At 49.9% G+C, this 16403-nt stretch overlaps 1 protein-coding gene across 1 annotated transcript in view; it reads right to left on the reverse strand.

The window, feature by feature from the left end:
• The window catches only part of DAGLA (diacylglycerol lipase alpha), a 30586-nt gene extending 15667 nt beyond the window's left edge, over window positions 1–14919 (reverse strand). The window contains exons 1-8 of the mRNA XM_009949454.2: window positions 14804–14919; window positions 14048–14259; window positions 11541–11642; window positions 10815–10953; window positions 7446–7533; window positions 3072–3206; window positions 2312–2389; window positions 968–1092 (exon numbers count right to left, since the gene is read on the reverse strand). Of these exons, the coding sequence (XP_009947756.1) occupies window positions 968–1092; window positions 2312–2389; window positions 3072–3206; window positions 7446–7533; window positions 10815–10953; window positions 11541–11642; window positions 14048–14259; window positions 14804–14898 (974 nt within the window). The 5' untranslated portion in view covers window positions 14899–14919. The remainder of the gene's footprint in view (window positions 1–967; window positions 1093–2311; window positions 2390–3071; window positions 3207–7445; window positions 7534–10814; window positions 10954–11540; window positions 11643–14047; window positions 14260–14803) is intronic.
• Window positions 14920–16403: the final 1484 nt, after the last annotated feature.

Below are 16403 nucleotides of genomic sequence, written 5' to 3' on the forward strand. Positions count from 1 at the left end.
ATCAAAAAGGGGCTCTGGGATCAGGTGTAGTTTTCCTTCCGAGCACCAGAGAGAGCTACAGTGCAACCAGTCCCCGAGGAACCAACTCACAGAGGGGCTGGGATCTCTCCTCAAGGGATGCTACGCTTCACAGCGTGGTCCTACATTGCCTCACACAAAGCATGTACTGGGATCCAGATCTATTTATAACAAAAAAAAAAGAAAACGGGTCTAGAATCATCCCAGAACAAAACCAGCAGCACTTTTTTTCCCCCTCTTTTTTCGCTTATGACACACTGCAAATCAAAATACTCAGGAGGAAGTATATTCCTCCCAACAGGTTTGCCACAGAAGTTGCCTGCCTAAGTGCAAAAAGCTCAACCCCCAAAGAGCATCTGATGACAGCAGTATGGGAGCTGAAAGCAAACGTTTAAAACAACCCAACCCTGCACTGAACTACAGCCTTGCTACCATGAGGCGAGCCCTGTACAGCACAAACTGTGGCCAGCTCTCGCTGGTGCTTTAAGAAAGACCCAAATGCCAACTCCCTGCGTATCTGGGCTTGCTGATAAATCTGATTCCTGAGCTCCAAGGCAGCTATTCTGACCCAGTGGGAAAGCAGTCTTGTGCCAGGTGAGTTCTCTCCGCTGGCTGTTCAAACCACACGGGACTGGGATGATCCTTAGTGCACCAGAGAAGACACGAGCATAGGACAGTCTGGTTAATTTAACAAGGAAAGCAGATAAGCAACCGTGAGGAAGAGATTGGGGAGAAAGACGTCGGAGTATGAAGGCACAGAGTTACAGAGAGGTGGAAAGAAAAAGCATGAGAAGGGAAAAGAGGAAAAAAGCAGAAAAGGAAGAACTAGAGGGGTGATGGAGAGCAAACTGGTGAAAGAAAGGTATTTCTAAATCTGGGGGAAAAAAAAAAAACACCACCAGAAGGGAAAAGGGAAGGCGGCAGAGCGATAGACAGGATGGCCACTCACGAGCAGGATCTGGCCAGGCGACAGAGTCCACATGTGGGCTTCCTCATCAGGTATATGGGCCAGCCATAGGCAGCCAGGGCAAACAGCATGTAGTAACACACCTCCTTGTACCGCTGCATCTCTTGCTGAAAGAGACAAGAGACCCGCTAAAGCCCTTATTCTCTGTTGGACAGCGAGTTTTTCTACCGTTTCCCTTCTCCCATTGTAGCCAGACATGTGCACCCTTCTTTCTGAGCATCAGCCTCCTCTCTCAGCACCACCAGAACAGCCCTGTCAGCATTTCCAGGTGACTGCAGGACAGCAAGCTGGCTATGCCGAGCAAGATCCTCCCAAGAACAGCTCCGCACAGCTACGCCTCTTTTCCCGAGCGGAGGGGCCCCGCTAGCTGTTTAACAAAATTCCAAATTAGTTCTAGGGAAATTCTCCTCCGTGCACCAAACACCCCGCTGCAAAGCAACATCACCCTCTGTGGGTTTTGCCCCACCCTACCCGAGGAGAAGATAAACCAGTTTTAAGTCCCAAGAAGCTCTCTAAACACACCGCTTCCACGTAGTCACAGGCCAGAAGATGCCCAGAGAGGGCCCAAAAGCCAGGCTGGGGCCTCGGTGCTGCCTTCTACAAGCTCTGCTGACCTCCCTCCCCCTGCCACGTCTCTTCAGAAGGAGAGACGGGCTGAGCACGAGCAGGGCGTCCGCGTTAAACACAACGCAGGGCGGCACAGCCACAAGCAGGTTCATCGCTGGATCGGAGATGCAGGGTTTGGGTCAGTCTTGCCTCCCTTGCAGCAGTTATCATCTCATCGAGGCGGGGGGTGAATCCAGTTTGCCCCGCCAAGGGCCGCGGTAGCAGCACGCCAGGAGCAAAGCCAAGCTTAACTCAGACAGAACGGACCGCGGCCACTTCCAGCCGGAGAAGCGCCGACAAGCAGCCCCAGGGAGGAAGGTTCCAGCTCCCTCCAGGCAGCTCCCTGCCCTTATCCAAGTTGGAGCCCTGCCTGCTGGGCGCCAGGAGCTCTGCTGGAGGGGCTTCCAGAGGGAGCTCTGCACACGACGCCGCTGGATGCAGCGCTCCACTCGTCCCTCTGGCTCTGGAGAAGCCTCGCACTGCCTTCCCCCACCTGAATTCTCCCGCTTCCCGCAAAGCGGAGGCCAGAGGCACGTCACGCTTCCAAAGAGATCTGAAGGCAAAAACCCGCGTTGTTGTTATAGTCCGTTGTACTAATCTTTCGTTGCTTTGATTAGTCCAGAGAGGGGCAGAAAGGGATAAGAGAAGTCACAGAGAAAGAGCAAACAGGCTACACGGGGAAGCACAGTAAGTTTGCAAGGTCACAGTCCAGTGACTTACCGCGTTTTTCAGATCCAGATACTTCGTGTTCCTGGTCACTGGCATCCCAGACAGAAAAGCTAAAATGTCATTGTTTGCCTGTAAGTCACAAACATACATGAAAAAGTCTTCTCTGTGCCACCAAGACAAAATCCACGCCTGAGAAACAAAGCGCTGCGTAACCCGGGACAAGATACTTTCCAGTATCCCAACCAGTCTCCTCAACTGGTTCTGATTCTGCAGCTCTTATTTCTGCCTGACCTGACCACTGCTGTCTGAACCCCACCTCCAGGGTACAAAAAAACCCCACAAATCAAAACACAACCAAACCCATTTTCTCCCAGGTTGACAATCTGCAAATCCCAACGCCAGTAACAGCTTGGGAATTTAGGAGTTTTCCCCTCGAGTTCCTCCTGCAGCTTTACCCAGATGCTGGAGTCCTCTCCACATCACTACAGGAGGAATAATCTTCCCATTCACTTCCACGGCCCTGCCACCTCCTTCAGGGCAGGTGCCCATTCGGGGGCAAGAGCTAAATCTGCACGTATCACCTGCCTGGAAAAAGACGACAGGTTTCACCAGTGACTCAGCTGGGCCCTTTGGGAATCTCAGAGAAAGCTGCTAAAGAAGTTTATATTTTTATTTCACGGCTCCGTGACTGGCAATAGCCCGTCACACCACAGAAACACGGTGGGCAGAGTCAGAAGAGCAGCAGGTAAGTCAGAGGCCAAGCGAAATGCCCACTGCCTCCCCGGCCCAGCGACGGGCCCCCTCCACCCACCTCATCCAGCACAGCGCTGCGCTTTGCCCGCTGCCGTTGGCGCAGAAGAACCAGGCCTGCGATGATGTCAGATGGGACGATGTCAAGGTCTCGGAAAAACTCAGCGAAAAGGTAGGCGATCTCAGAGTAGGCGTCCTGCAAAAATCCAGGGAGAGCAGAGTTTAGGAGGAGGAGTTTGGGTGTGGGGAGCCTCAAAACAGGGCACGGAATGAGAACCAATGCGGCAGCAACGGCCTCATTTCGGTAGCTCGCTCTCCAAAACATCCCCGAGATTCCTTCAGGGAACACCATATCTGGTTGAATCATATTAATATCTCTTATTTATTTTACAGAGTCATACTCGGAGGCCTCAGCTGAGACTGAATTGGTACTATGCTTGGTGCTTATGGGTGAGCAAGCAGATCACCTCAACATCAAAATAGACACAAAGGGAGAGAAGGGAAATGTTTTCATCTCGACACTGTAAGACAGACACGGGAAGCAAGATAAGAATCCAATCCATCTCCGAGTCATCCTTTCTCCTGAAAAGCAATTTCATTTGAGCAAAGGCTTTTTCAGGAAAAAAAGCACTGTTTCTGTCCTATTTAACAGCCTCTTCAATTCTGTAACTCTGCCCTGGGATCATTTTGGCCGTATTTAACCCAGACCTCACCATCCCAGGCACATCACAAACTGACAGCTTTGGAATCTTGCCGCCCAACAGTCTCTGTGGCTGCTCACTGTTCACCGTCAGGCTCTCTGCTACGTGATTTCCAAGAGTTAATTACAAGCAGCAGGTGTTACACAGGGCAGCTTGTGGTACTGAAGGAGCTGACCAGCTTACCACGCTTTTCCAGGTTTATCTTGGACTACACCCAAGCCAAAAGGGCCCAAAGAAGGAAAACCTGGAAAAAGATCTGAGTCATTAAATGTAGAGTTCCCAGAAGAGAAGGTGACCAAAGCCAAAAAAAGGAAGACACCACAGCAGGGACAGAAGTGGAAGAGCCCTGAGAGGGTCAAGCAAAGGCTCTGAAGCAGAGTGACAAAGATATTTTGAGGAGAAATGTTATTTTCCCTTTCGCTCTGTGCTACACAAAACCCCCCAGAAGATCCAAAGTGACAACGCTCCGACCAGCAAGCTTAAAGACAAGGGTGACCCAGAGGTTGGATCAACAAAGCGTGGGACTGAGCGAGCGCTGCAGTCCACCAGCGGTCAGTATTTTGACTCCTGCCATCCATGACCTTTCCTACCAAGGTCTGTCACGGCCTTATCCTGAATTTTCAGCCCGTGTTTTCATAGCATCCTTCACTCAGCACCTAAAGCCACGTGACTGCAGTCTTTGGAGAAAGGCTGAGCCGTGCACTTGAAGAAAGGCTGGTCTTCAGGACAGGATGTCTCCATCTCTCTTCATGGATAGGCAAGAAAGCAAATCCCTCCTCTCCCTAGCAGGCCTGCAGGAAATGACCTACATTCTTTCATCTCTGACAAACTCCTGGAGTGCAAGATTACTTTCTATCATTTTTCACTTGCCTACAAAAGCAAGTTAAATCACCATTAAGGACGGGGCTTCAGGTGCCAACTGCGCAGGTTTCCATGCCAGCTGTGCCTTTGAAGAGCAAATGGACTGGCATTAACCTCTCCAACATTCCCGCTGCAGTATCCTTCAAGTACTGACCCCATAAATCCTAGCACGGCTCCTATAAGCACACAAGAAATGCAAACAGCCTTCAAGTAAAATACGACAAACGCCCATCAACCCAAAGTGACAGCAACAGCCCTTCACACTCTGACCAACGTAAAAGGCCGTCACGGAGGTTCAACAGGTACGTTCTGTTCTGGAGGATGAGTTTTTGCTGGAACACCTGATATTATGTCGTAGGATTGATTGTAGTGTTCTGCTACAAACCCTGCAGAGCCAGGGGAGGCTTAGCACTTCAGAATTCACTCCAGATCCATGCGAGCAGATTCTTGCCCCGGTGCCGTGTCCACTCTGCAGAACTATTTTTCCAGCCCAGAGGACGACGATCCTCTGCTAGAACATTTTTTCCATGAAGACTGGGAGAGAGAGAGCAATGGATTCATTTCTGATCCATTACAGACGCATTCATTCCACACACTGTCATGCCAGGACACACAAAGTCAGAGCTTGTTTCTGCAGAGAAAAGAGCCTGGGAATTGCTCGAGCTGAATGTAAAGCTGAAATTCAATAGCACAAGGAATTTGGAGATTCTGGTATCTGCTTTTAGCCTGAACTTGGGGGGGAAAAAAAAAAAAAAGTAGCAACAGTCACTGCAGAACAAAAAGTTTGTTAAAATAAGCTTGACATGAAGTGAAATATTTTGCATTCCTGAATAAAATAAAGCTGTTCAGAAACCAGGCCATTCGGATGCCTGTCGGGGCTCTCGAGCCAGGCTGCAGCACCCAGGCTGCACCCGCAGGACCGGCACCTCTGGCTACCCGGGCAAGGCGACCCGGTTGTGCTGGCGGGGCGAAGGGAGCGGAAAACAACCCCCAAGGAAACGCTGCTGTTTGAGCCGCTGTCAGACAAAGCCGGTTTCCTCTCAGTTCTCCAGCTGGATTCTCCTCAGCGGCTCTAGCAGATGATCCGTGAGAGCTGGCAGTCCCGGGCTGCGACTTCCCAGCAGGTTGGGGCTGGGACGTTCCCTGGGAACACGGTGGCATTTCACCCAGCGCCGCGGGAGCGTGCCCCCGGGAGGACCAGCGTGCCGGTACACGTCGCTGGGTTTCTGCGAGGGCTGGGACAACCCTCGCAGCCTCCGCGCTTTGGAAGCCGCACCCTGCGGACAACTACACAGCACTCACCGCAAACCCTTTTCATCCAATTTATACTGGTTGCCATCTTGGGATGAACAAATGCTCAGGTAGCCTTCACCTGACTCTCTATTATTCTTACACAGCTCTTCATCTTATTACACCTTTCTCTTTTGAGGTTAAAATCCCAGTCTCATTTCTCTTCTTCACACCCGCTCCAATATGCTCTTTTTTCTGCTGCATCTTTTAGGAGACCAAACACCAGGCTATATTTAGTGAGGACATCACTGATGCGGTCGGTCCCTTGGCGTTTTCCTTGTCATTTTCTATGTCCTTCTACTGAAGCTAAATGGTTTTCTGATTTTTTGGCCGCTGCTGTGCACTGATGTCTTTGTTGAAGTGTCCTTGATAACTCCTAGCTCCTTTCCTGAGAGCTTGGAACTAATTCAGAGCCCAGTGTACGCAAGCAATTTAAATGGTTTCTTCAGATGTGCACGCATCACCTCATCTTTACGACTTTCTTCTATCTTTGATAACAATTCCCTGGTTCTGCTTGGTCTTTCAGGAGTTCTCAGATTCTCCTCATTCTGACCAACTTAAATATTACGAGTCAGCAGCAGAATTTTCCACCCTAGTGCTCACGTCCCCAGCAGGTCCTCAGGAGCACTGCTGAATACCACCCTAAGGCATAAACCTGCTCCCACTGCTTCTAATAGGAATGGACTGCTAGCTTTTGGGGAAGCAACACCCAAGCCCCTCACCCTTCCCTGCTGGACAGATTACAGCAAGTAAGAACTACGTGAGAACTTCAAACCAGTGACCTTCATGTGAATTGATGGATTAAGTAGTAGTTTTTGACTGTAATCCAGCAGTACTCCTGCTGGTTCACACAGGTTTACATCTTCCCATTTTTGAAGAGGTCTCTCTCCTCCTGAAGTGTATGAGACTGATGGAAACAACAGGAGAAACTTGCCCCTGCAAACTGTCCGATAACAGGAAACTGGAGCTGAGCACAAAGTGCTGTCAAGTGTTGAACCTGGACAGAGTGAAAGTATCTGTTTCTTCCACTGATACCTTCACTCACAGTTGTTATCCCAGATCACTGCAACAGCAAGGTAGAGAACAACTTCAGAAGAGTTTAAAACTGACAACGTTACTTTTCAGTGCTCCTACCTACCTTCAGAGTCCCGTAACACCCAAAACCAGAGGGTTAAGACTAGCCATTTTGAAGACAACCGCCCTACTCATCGACACTACAGCTGCCTCTAGAGGGAAACATCAGCTGCTGTTTCTGCTCGGAATTCCCTCCTGCAGAAAGGCAAGTGCTCATTCAGGCTCCTTGCGCTGCAAGGAAGGAAGAGGAACCGGCACGCAGCAAAGCCTCAAGCCTGGGCATTCTGAGGGCAGCTCAGCTTAACTGCTTCTTGGGAGGCATTTCCAGTCCTTGCCTGCGCTACCGTCAAAGCTCACCGGCCTCCTCGTGCCTCCGGATCTCACAGAACACTCCCAGTGAAACGAGGCTTGACAGCAGGAACCGCAGGCTGCCACGCTCTGCCCGGTCCCACGTATGGTCAGCCACGCTCCCAGAGCTCGCGCTCTGCCAGGAGATACCCGGTACCTACCGACTGAGAGTCTTTTGTCCGCGTGCAGCAAAGGAAAACCTTGAGCCGGCGTGTCCAGCTGCTGGCCTGCCCTTCTTCCAGGCGGTGTCTATGAAGAAAGGGTAGAGGATGCACATGAGGACAGGCAGGAGAACGTGGCTGCAAGCAGACAGCAGGATCCAACACCGTCACACAGCCTACGCTGCCCCTGGGAAAACGTGTGCTAAACCATATTCTTAGCTTTACCCCGGTCTGGCAGAGACAAGGAGACCACAGATCGATTAAAAGCTCAGCTGATTTTATAGGACAAGGCGATCATTAATAATCTGGCCATTCTGGTCAGGAGCAAGCCTCTGTACTCACACACACGGTGTCCCATCTGAACGGGATGGCCACAACGAAGCTACTGGTGTTCTGTGGTATCTGCTGGAGGCAGGATGCCCAAGAGCACCGGGCGCTCCGGATGGAAGGAGGATCTGCTGGCAATTTGGCAGCTGCATCAGGCGCTAGGATGTGCTAGCTGCCACTCAGCAGGAAAACTCTGCCTCGGGGTGAGGGGGTGGGAATGGCACAAAAGACCCTGAGCACTTACTGTGAGAGGAGCTGTAAAATTTTTTCCAATAAGCAGCTTATTTGGAAAAATAGATTTATTAAAACATAATACAGCCTCAGACCTGAAACAATTTGCACTCTTTATTCAAGTGCGGTGCAGAACTTGAATCAAAAAAAAAAAAAAAAAAAGGAAAGCAAGCTAAAGGTTCTCTTTCAATTTAGAAAAGGTTAAAAAAGGCTGAACACAGAAGGTTTAGCTCAACCCACATTTGGTTTATATGACATTTCCATTTCAGCTTCAAAATTAGCTAATTGGACAACCCTATTTAAAATGAACTATAGCTGAGTTCACTCCCCTGTTGTGAGCTTGTCCTAGTTATTACGTTTTGCAGGGTGACAGTCCCTTATTTTCGACTGCAAACAATCCTTAGATCAAGTCAGGCTTAGTGGCACTGGAGTAGGTGACTGTGTGATCCTTTGCCAGAGCACCACGCTACCTACCTACACAAAGTTCACAGCTCCTCCAATGCAGGGTCTTTTTTTAATGACAACACAGACTAACTCAACACAGGTCAGACTAATCAAAAAAAAAAAAAAAAGACCACTTCTGTTTTCTGGCAAATGATCACAACACAAAAAGCCCAAGCACAGAAAAGGGGCTGCATCTGGGAAAAAAAAAGATGCTGGTAAAGGAATATTTGTCTGCAACAGAAGGAGCAGATCCCGCAGGGCAATCCGTCAACTCATGCCTGAGCATTTTAAAACAACTACCCAGAACCTCCAAAGACGACTCCAAGAGAGGAACAGGACTACGAGCGGCCTAAGACAGAGCTGTCAGTACTCGGTTTGCTCCACCAAATGCCAAAGAACTCGGGCAGCAATGCAAAGAACTCCACAACTGCACCGCGGGGGTTGAACAAGCAAGTGTGCTCTGAGCTATTTTCACTCCAACTTTCCCAAATTCTTTCTCCCTAACACTGAGCTTCCACATGTTTAGTATGAGCTCCAAAGCAAGTTTCTTAGAAAAGCCTCAGCACAATTAGCTGAGCCTTTTGTTTTCTTGTTTTATTTTCTCAGCTCTGCAAGAACATAAAAGCCCACACACGTCACGATGCCACTGGTAAAGGAAAACCTCTGGGTAAGAGTGCGTCCCATGGCTACAGCAGAGTACCACAAAAAGGAAGCCAAAGTGACATGTGACATTTGTCCTTAATGTGACAAGCAAACCGAGTTTTTCCATGAGTTAAGACGGAGGAAATAAGTAGAATACAAAGGTCAAACTACTGCTGTACGTCCCAAGGCACGTATCGCTGCAGACCGAGGGATTTCAGCAGGAAAGGCCGGCCCCCAGCATCTTACGGGATCACAATCCAGAAAGAGGCAAAGAAGTTCCTTATATATTCTTTGGAAAGGACCCCTTTAAGCAGGTGGAGGATTTCAAAATACATTCTTTGAAAACACTTGCTCTAGTAGCAAACGCACAGTAACATTTTCTGTTTCCCTTTCACGTTATAGCCCACAGCATTTCGCTTGTTAACATCTGTTAACGCTCCCTTTCTAGAGTGGAAATCTGCAAACTGGAGGCACGAGCTCTCTGAAAAACGCTACAGGCCTGGAAGGAAGAACTTGGCCATGGCCCAAAGGACAAATACCTTCACTCGGTTGTCCGGGATCTCAAAAATCCTCACAGGGGCGATAAAAGGAAATCCAAACAAAGCCAAAAATTAAGTTCTCTGGCAATAAAACTTTGCCACCTGCGGCACTTGGTTTCGCTTCGGGAAAACAATGCGCTGAGCCACATACATGCTGTGGGGTACCAGATCCACAGGATCACCACCTCCTCATCCCGATCTCAACGCAGCAATCTCACCCGTGAGGCTAACAGGGCACTACCCCCAAATACTCAAGTATTAGTAACATATTGGAAAGGTTAGAAAGAATGTCTTGCATTCCATAATAAAAAAAACCAGCTCCTTCAAACACAACTTGCTTGCATGGCCCTTAGGAAAGCCTGTTTTTTCCTCAAAAAGACAACCTGAAGGATCTCATTTCAAGACATTGGAAGAGCCCGTATTCAAAACACCCTCTTGAACATACGTTCCCAAGGAGAAATGCAAAATTTGCAGGGTATTTTTAAAAAGCCTCATTTTTTTTTTAGCATTCAAAGCGCAATGCCCTCGAGTCCTACAAAGCCACATTCCTTGCTGACAGTTACATATGTCGAGGCTGCATGAGAAAACAAAGCCGGTTTGTGCTGTCCTGCTACTGGAAAAAAAACTTCTGAAAAATGCCTTGCTTGGTGAAAAAAGCTTTCATATCCTCACCCGGGTAGCTCAAAGATGCAAGAAAATTCTTAATTAAAAGATCCGACTGCCAACACAAAAGAAATTGCTTCTCGGGCAAGACCAAGTACAAGAAACCTCAGGCCGAGAGGTCGCAGCGTGTAGACAAAAACAAAGGTAGCAAAGGGCTTTGGAAGAAGATGTCGCCTCAAATTAAGCAAAATCTAAGCACTGCCTCACTGTTACCGGGCAAAACACTGCTCCAGGACGGACAAACAAGCTGCAGTGGTCAGCCCGGGCTCAGGGGGCTCACAAAGATTCACAAGCGCAGTGACTAACGCACAGCCCAGCCCGACAGCGCGGCGCTTCGCCTCCTTTGGCTCCAGATGCCCACGCACAGCGCCTGACAGTCCGAGCTGCCTTCTTCCAAAAGTCACCCTCGCTAAAGGGAAGCCATGCCTGAAGCTGAATGCTCCCTGAAGCAAGGCAAGGGGAACGTCAAGAAGAACCAAAAAAAAAAAAGCAGCAGGGCACCCTTCCAGAAACGCTGCTTTACCGCAGGTTGTATGTCCTCAGGTTGCGCTGTCTCCGCTTCGTGGCACGCAGTTTGACGAAGGTCCGGCCTGTCGGATCGAAGACGCACAGGACAGTGATGCAGACGCTCAGGATGACAACCCAGTTGCACACCACCATCCCTGCGAAGAAAGAAGAGGGAATCAGGTGCTCCGCCGGGAAGTCTCGGCAGAATCGCTTCCTGCGTTTCACCCCACGCATCAGACCCACCTTTCCGCGGCTGCAGGGCAGAGAAAGTTGCCCCAAACGCTGTTGCAGGCAGCTGCAGCAAAAGGAAATCCTCTGGAAAGATTTTTCCAGCTGTTTTAGGAGATTGCCCATGCAGAAGGCCATTAAATACTCACTGAGTATCTAGGGGGACTGCAACATTAGCATCATCCCCGCCAGGAGACTGGCTGAGACTGAAAAGGGAGTTCTAGGAAAACAGGAAAGCCATTTTGAACTGAAGGAAGGGAACCAGGTCTTACAGACTCCCCAGCCAGACCCTTCCACTGGGAATGTGAATTCTTGCCTCAGCGCAGACAGCACAGGCAAATGAATAGAACAACTGTTCTGAGCAATAATGTCTCGGGAAAACAAGCACCACATTTACAGCTCCAATCCACTTCCAACAGTCAATCCCCACACGCACGAATGAAGGAGCTCTCCAAGGCAAGAGGAGGTCTGTGCGCACAGAGGAATGCCCACAAACCGCATTCCAAGTACGTACCCAAAGTGACACTCTTCGCCGTGATATCATTGCAGGAAGCGTAGTACTGCGTTAGCCACACGATGCCCACAATAGCATACACAAACTCAATCACCAAGATAGCTGAAACAAAAGGAACACAAGGGATCGTAGCAGCATCTCCCTAAGGATTAGCAACTACCTCTCCCCATCCGTCCGGAGAGGAAACCCCAAGACAGGCTCTTGAGCGGGACAGTGGCACAGAACAAATGACCGCAGGATGGGGCCCCAAAGCTTTGCAAGGTGATAGTCAAGAAGATGAACCAAAAATGTTATGTGTCCTTAACACTACTCACTCCTAAATGACACGAGGGCCACACAGAGCTGTCGGTGCCCTTTGTTGTATCAGAGGTGCGAATCCGACAGCCTTCCCTTCTGCCCCTGACAGCGGTAAGCGTCCCTTAGCTAACAAGAATCACCACGTAACAGTGCCCAGGTCTTAACCACCTCAGGCAGCTGCCCTGACGCAAAGAGATGAGATAGTAGTGTGCATCCAGGACTAATCCCGCTTACTACACTTAGCACGTGGTGTTCCCAGCACCTCTGCCCTTTCCAGTCCTTCCAGTAATGGTTCCCAGGACGCAGCCCTTAAGGAGTCATTTACTGGCTCCTCGGTTTTGCACGTTACCCTGGCAATGAGCAAGAAACTGAGGATTAACAACAGTTCCCTGGAACGTAAACGTTGGGAAACACTGCTCTGAAGTGGCCGTCCCCACACCCTCTCTACGCATTGCAGGAGGGCAATCGGGTACGGAGAGAGGGAACAGCTTGCTTCGGAATGCCTAGCAAGCCTTTGGTGGAGCGGAGACTAAACCCACTGTCCCAGCCTAGCCAGCTAGCCACCCACCCTCCTTACCTACATGGTGGCACAGAGTCTTTCCTAAGAGGCTTACTACAGCCTCTCACTAGCCTGGGAAGACCAAAGAGAGCCATCGCAACGAGTTTTCAACAGCAGCGGGCAAGGAACCAGGGCTGGACCTGGCTCCTGATCAGCCCAATCTAGGTTCTTCAACTGAGCTAGGCTTTGCCTACCTCGGCTTGTCTCGCCCCCGAGATGACCTGCTGCAGGACAGGAGCAGCAGTAGCACGGATGAGACTTCCCTGGGTTCATAGCGCAACTCTTTTCCTAGATTCATATGCACTAAACAGCACAGGCTTAAAATGGGACAGTCACATGGACCTTGCCCACACAACGGTCACACTCCTATTTCTATCGTCAAACCTGATGAAGCCATTCAGAGTACAAAGCCCCACAAAACAAGCATATGTAAGTCCCAAGACACAGTGTCAATACAGATGCTGAACCCACGAATAGTTTAAGGCAGTCAAGGAAGAAAAGTGGATGTTTCTTGGGTAGGACGATGGCTCTTTGGATTCTCTCTACCTCCCTTGCCCCATTTAGTCTGGTTTTAACACAGTGTTACTCAAACTGTCAGGCTCTACGTGCTTCCCTAGGGAGACTGCAGTGTGTCTGGGAAGCTGGAGAGAAAGATTTGTTTGCTATTCACGTTAATGATTTGCACTTAGCACTCAAAGGCGGAAATGTCTCCCAGACAGAGCTTTCAAGCAAGGTTACCCGTATGCTAGCAGAGCCTGCATGAAAACAACCCACCAAAAAAAACCCCAGAGATGCAAAATCGTGAGCAGCTTTGTTTGAAACGCGCTTGACTCTGCACCTCCAAAAGATTTTTTTTCCCTCTCGAAATCTTCACTCGGCACAGAAAAAGCTGACCAAGTTTCTGTACCTGGAAGACAACGGAACAAAGGAGGGAAGCCGAGCTAAAAGGGAAGCCCTGAAGGAGAGATCAAGGAACAATCTCTTTGCTGATCTACTTCTTGATGGGCGATTGAGACAGGAAATGTTTTTAGGAAGACAGATATGCACTCTAAGAGAGAGGACGCAACCAGTGAGCAGGTGGTAAACCTATTTATCTCACGGTGCCTGGAGGTGGGAGTATCAAAAGTGCAGGTTGCTGGATGGAGAGATGCATCACATGTGAGTCAAGAGGTCAAGTATATGTCTGGAGGTAGGTGGGTATAGACGTAAGTGTCTGTATGACAGGCAAGGACATGCACATGCCTCGGGGTCAGAACCACCATGATTTACACAGACATATGCCTGTATCATAGGAGAACGTGTGGAAGAGAGGTGGGGGAGAGGTGTAGATGCATCTCACGGTGGCAGATCGGTGTTGCAAGACAGAAGGGGAGCATATTTTGTTAGAGAAAAAGGATGTACCTGCATCACAATGAGGATGACAAGTTAAACATTTGCTAGAAAGATATTTGGGGCATTGCATGAGAGTCTTACAGCAATGACAGGGTGCAGTATATGTGATGTATTCAGATGCATATCACATACAAGTGGCCATCTGGATGTCTTTCAGAAGCTGTGTGTTTGTCAGGGTGTGGGGAGAGAAGTCTTCTGCAATAGCAGATGGCAGTGTGGAGGCTGAGTCATTAGGAGGCCTCAGGCCGCTGCCTCTTACCCAGTCTGACATAGAGCACATACTGCATCGAGTCCCGGGGCTCTGTGTACAGGATACTGCCTCGCATGCTGAGCCAGATGATTGCCACCTCTGCGATCATACAACTGAGCAGGATGCCCAGGTAGCCTCTGCCGTGGTCCACCAGGTTAAGCGAGCAGGTCTCGTTGGGGTTGTACACCAGCCCAAAGAGCACCACAGAGAGGATCACAAACCTGCCAGTCACAAACCAGCTTGTTACCAGCAGTAAGCCAAAGAAAGCTCATGTAATATCCCACACCTGCTCTCCTCACAAAGCTACTGAGGATCTCAGGGTCCCACAGCTACTTACAACTAACATCAATTTGGTCCAGAAATCTCCTCCCCACAAGCCATCCAGAGGCCCTGCTACCCCAGTCAGAACAATTTGATGAGCTGTGTCAAGTCACATTATCCCATGGGATCTGCCACTCCAATTGTTTTTCCTGAGCCCCTGTACAGAAACACAGCCCCAGACTCCAGTGGACAACCTTGGGCAGCACTGGAGGACACAGGGAGCTCTGGTCAGGCTCCCTCTTTGGAACTGGAGCTAGAACTTAGAATAGAACTTATCCAAAGAACCAGAAGCTGGAAATATGTTGGTGTGTCACAAATGCCCCAAACAAACCTTCCAGCCGCATGTATAAGCGCAGGAAGAATTACAGCTGCAAGAAACAGGAATAGCCAAAAAAAAAAAAATCATGGGGGAATTCAAACCATCATTCTGCCTTTCTCACTTACCAGGTGGTATGCAGGAGGAAGAGGAAGACAGCTGGCAAAACCAGGTCATCGCTGCCTACAGACCAGCGACGGCGAAACACGACAATCCCTGGCATGGCTAGCGGGTCTGAGGAAGTTCAGCAGGCACGACACTCACCTCCTGGAAAAAGAGCAGAATCAAAGATGCTGCCGACCCTCTTCGACCCGCTTCAGGAGAGCCCCACAACCCCACGCCAGCCGGAGTGCACCTCAGAGCTATCCTGTTTCACACCAAAGACGGCAGAGCTTCTTCCTTCTAGCACCAGGGGGCACGGCATGCTCGAGGAGGAGAGTACCGGCGAGGAACGTACAGTTTAAAGAGTGGGAAGTATTAGGTGAAGCCGGTGCGTAACTCACTGAACATAATCACCACTCACCCAGCTCCACTTCACAAGATTACTTGGAATCCTGTTAGGGCTGCGTGTTGGTAAGCAGTCACTGTGGGGTGTTTTGGACAGGTTATACTGGCCTCGGCTCTCAAGGCGGCCCTATCACCCTGTTCTTCCACAGACACACCTGCTGCCAGCCTCTTCTCTTGTTGTCCAACAGTTCCTTCCCTCGCTTGGCTCGGCAAGCCAAAATACCCATTAGCTGTTAGTGGCAGCGTCTGGGGAAGCTATTGACTGGCTCCCAACGGCAAGCACTTACAGCGGAGGGAGCAAGCTCCTAGGAGATCTCTCGCTCGACCAGCAGTTGCACAGCAGCACTCTGCCAGCTCCACATCTCCTTTGTGTTCACACTGGCCCTGACGGGCACTAACAATTAAAAGGTTGAAGATTGAGAGGCTGGCTGTTCCTCCTGACATTTTGTTTGTACTCCTATTTTTAAAGCTTCACAAACCCTTTTAAAAAAAAAAAAAAACAACAAACCAAACCAAAACAGCAATGGTACAAGTCACGAGACTCCGCAGGGCTATCCAGACACCTCCTCCCAACACAGCTCTCCCACACCATTTCAGTTCTGCTGTACATACTCCAGCCTGCTCCAGTCCCGAGTCCACCACATCAGAGCAGCTCAGTCCTCTCCTGCAGCACACCCCTAACCTCCCTTCTGCATTTCTTGTCCACCACACTTCAACCGTGACCCGCAACCACGACTTCTGTTTGGTTTTGTCAGCCTTTCGTTTCTGAGATCGTGTCTACGCGGTTTGCCCACAGCTACCCATGACCTCCTGACTGCAGCGGTCATTCCTGTCCCTCTCTTTCGTGCCCTAAACCCTGTCACACATCTTACCTCTACCCTCCTGTGCTACCACAGACCAGGGGACACCATAAGTTGTCCTCGCTGCTCCAAGCCACCATCTCAAGAGAGCCAAGTCCTCCCAACCGACACATCTCGGTTCCAAATCACAGCACTTCTCCTATTCTAACCCCACTAACCTCCCCATCTTCACGTTCATGCACTGCACCCGTGCCCTGCAGCGACCACACTGCTCCAGAGCTGCAGCTCCAAAGTACTACCTGCTCTTTGCACCGACCTGCCAACTTGCTCTCACGCTTACAGAGGCAAAAATCAAGGTGTCCACGCTTGTTACTGACGAGGTAATCAGGATTTCCAACAGCATTTCAGAGGGAATATCATC

Source organism: Leptosomus discolor, chromosome 12 (assembly GCF_034619465.1).
Source record: "Leptosomus discolor isolate bLepDis1 chromosome 12, bLepDis1.hap2, whole genome shotgun sequence".
Classification (NCBI taxonomy): Eukaryota; Metazoa; Chordata; class Aves; order Leptosomiformes; family Leptosomidae; genus Leptosomus; species Leptosomus discolor.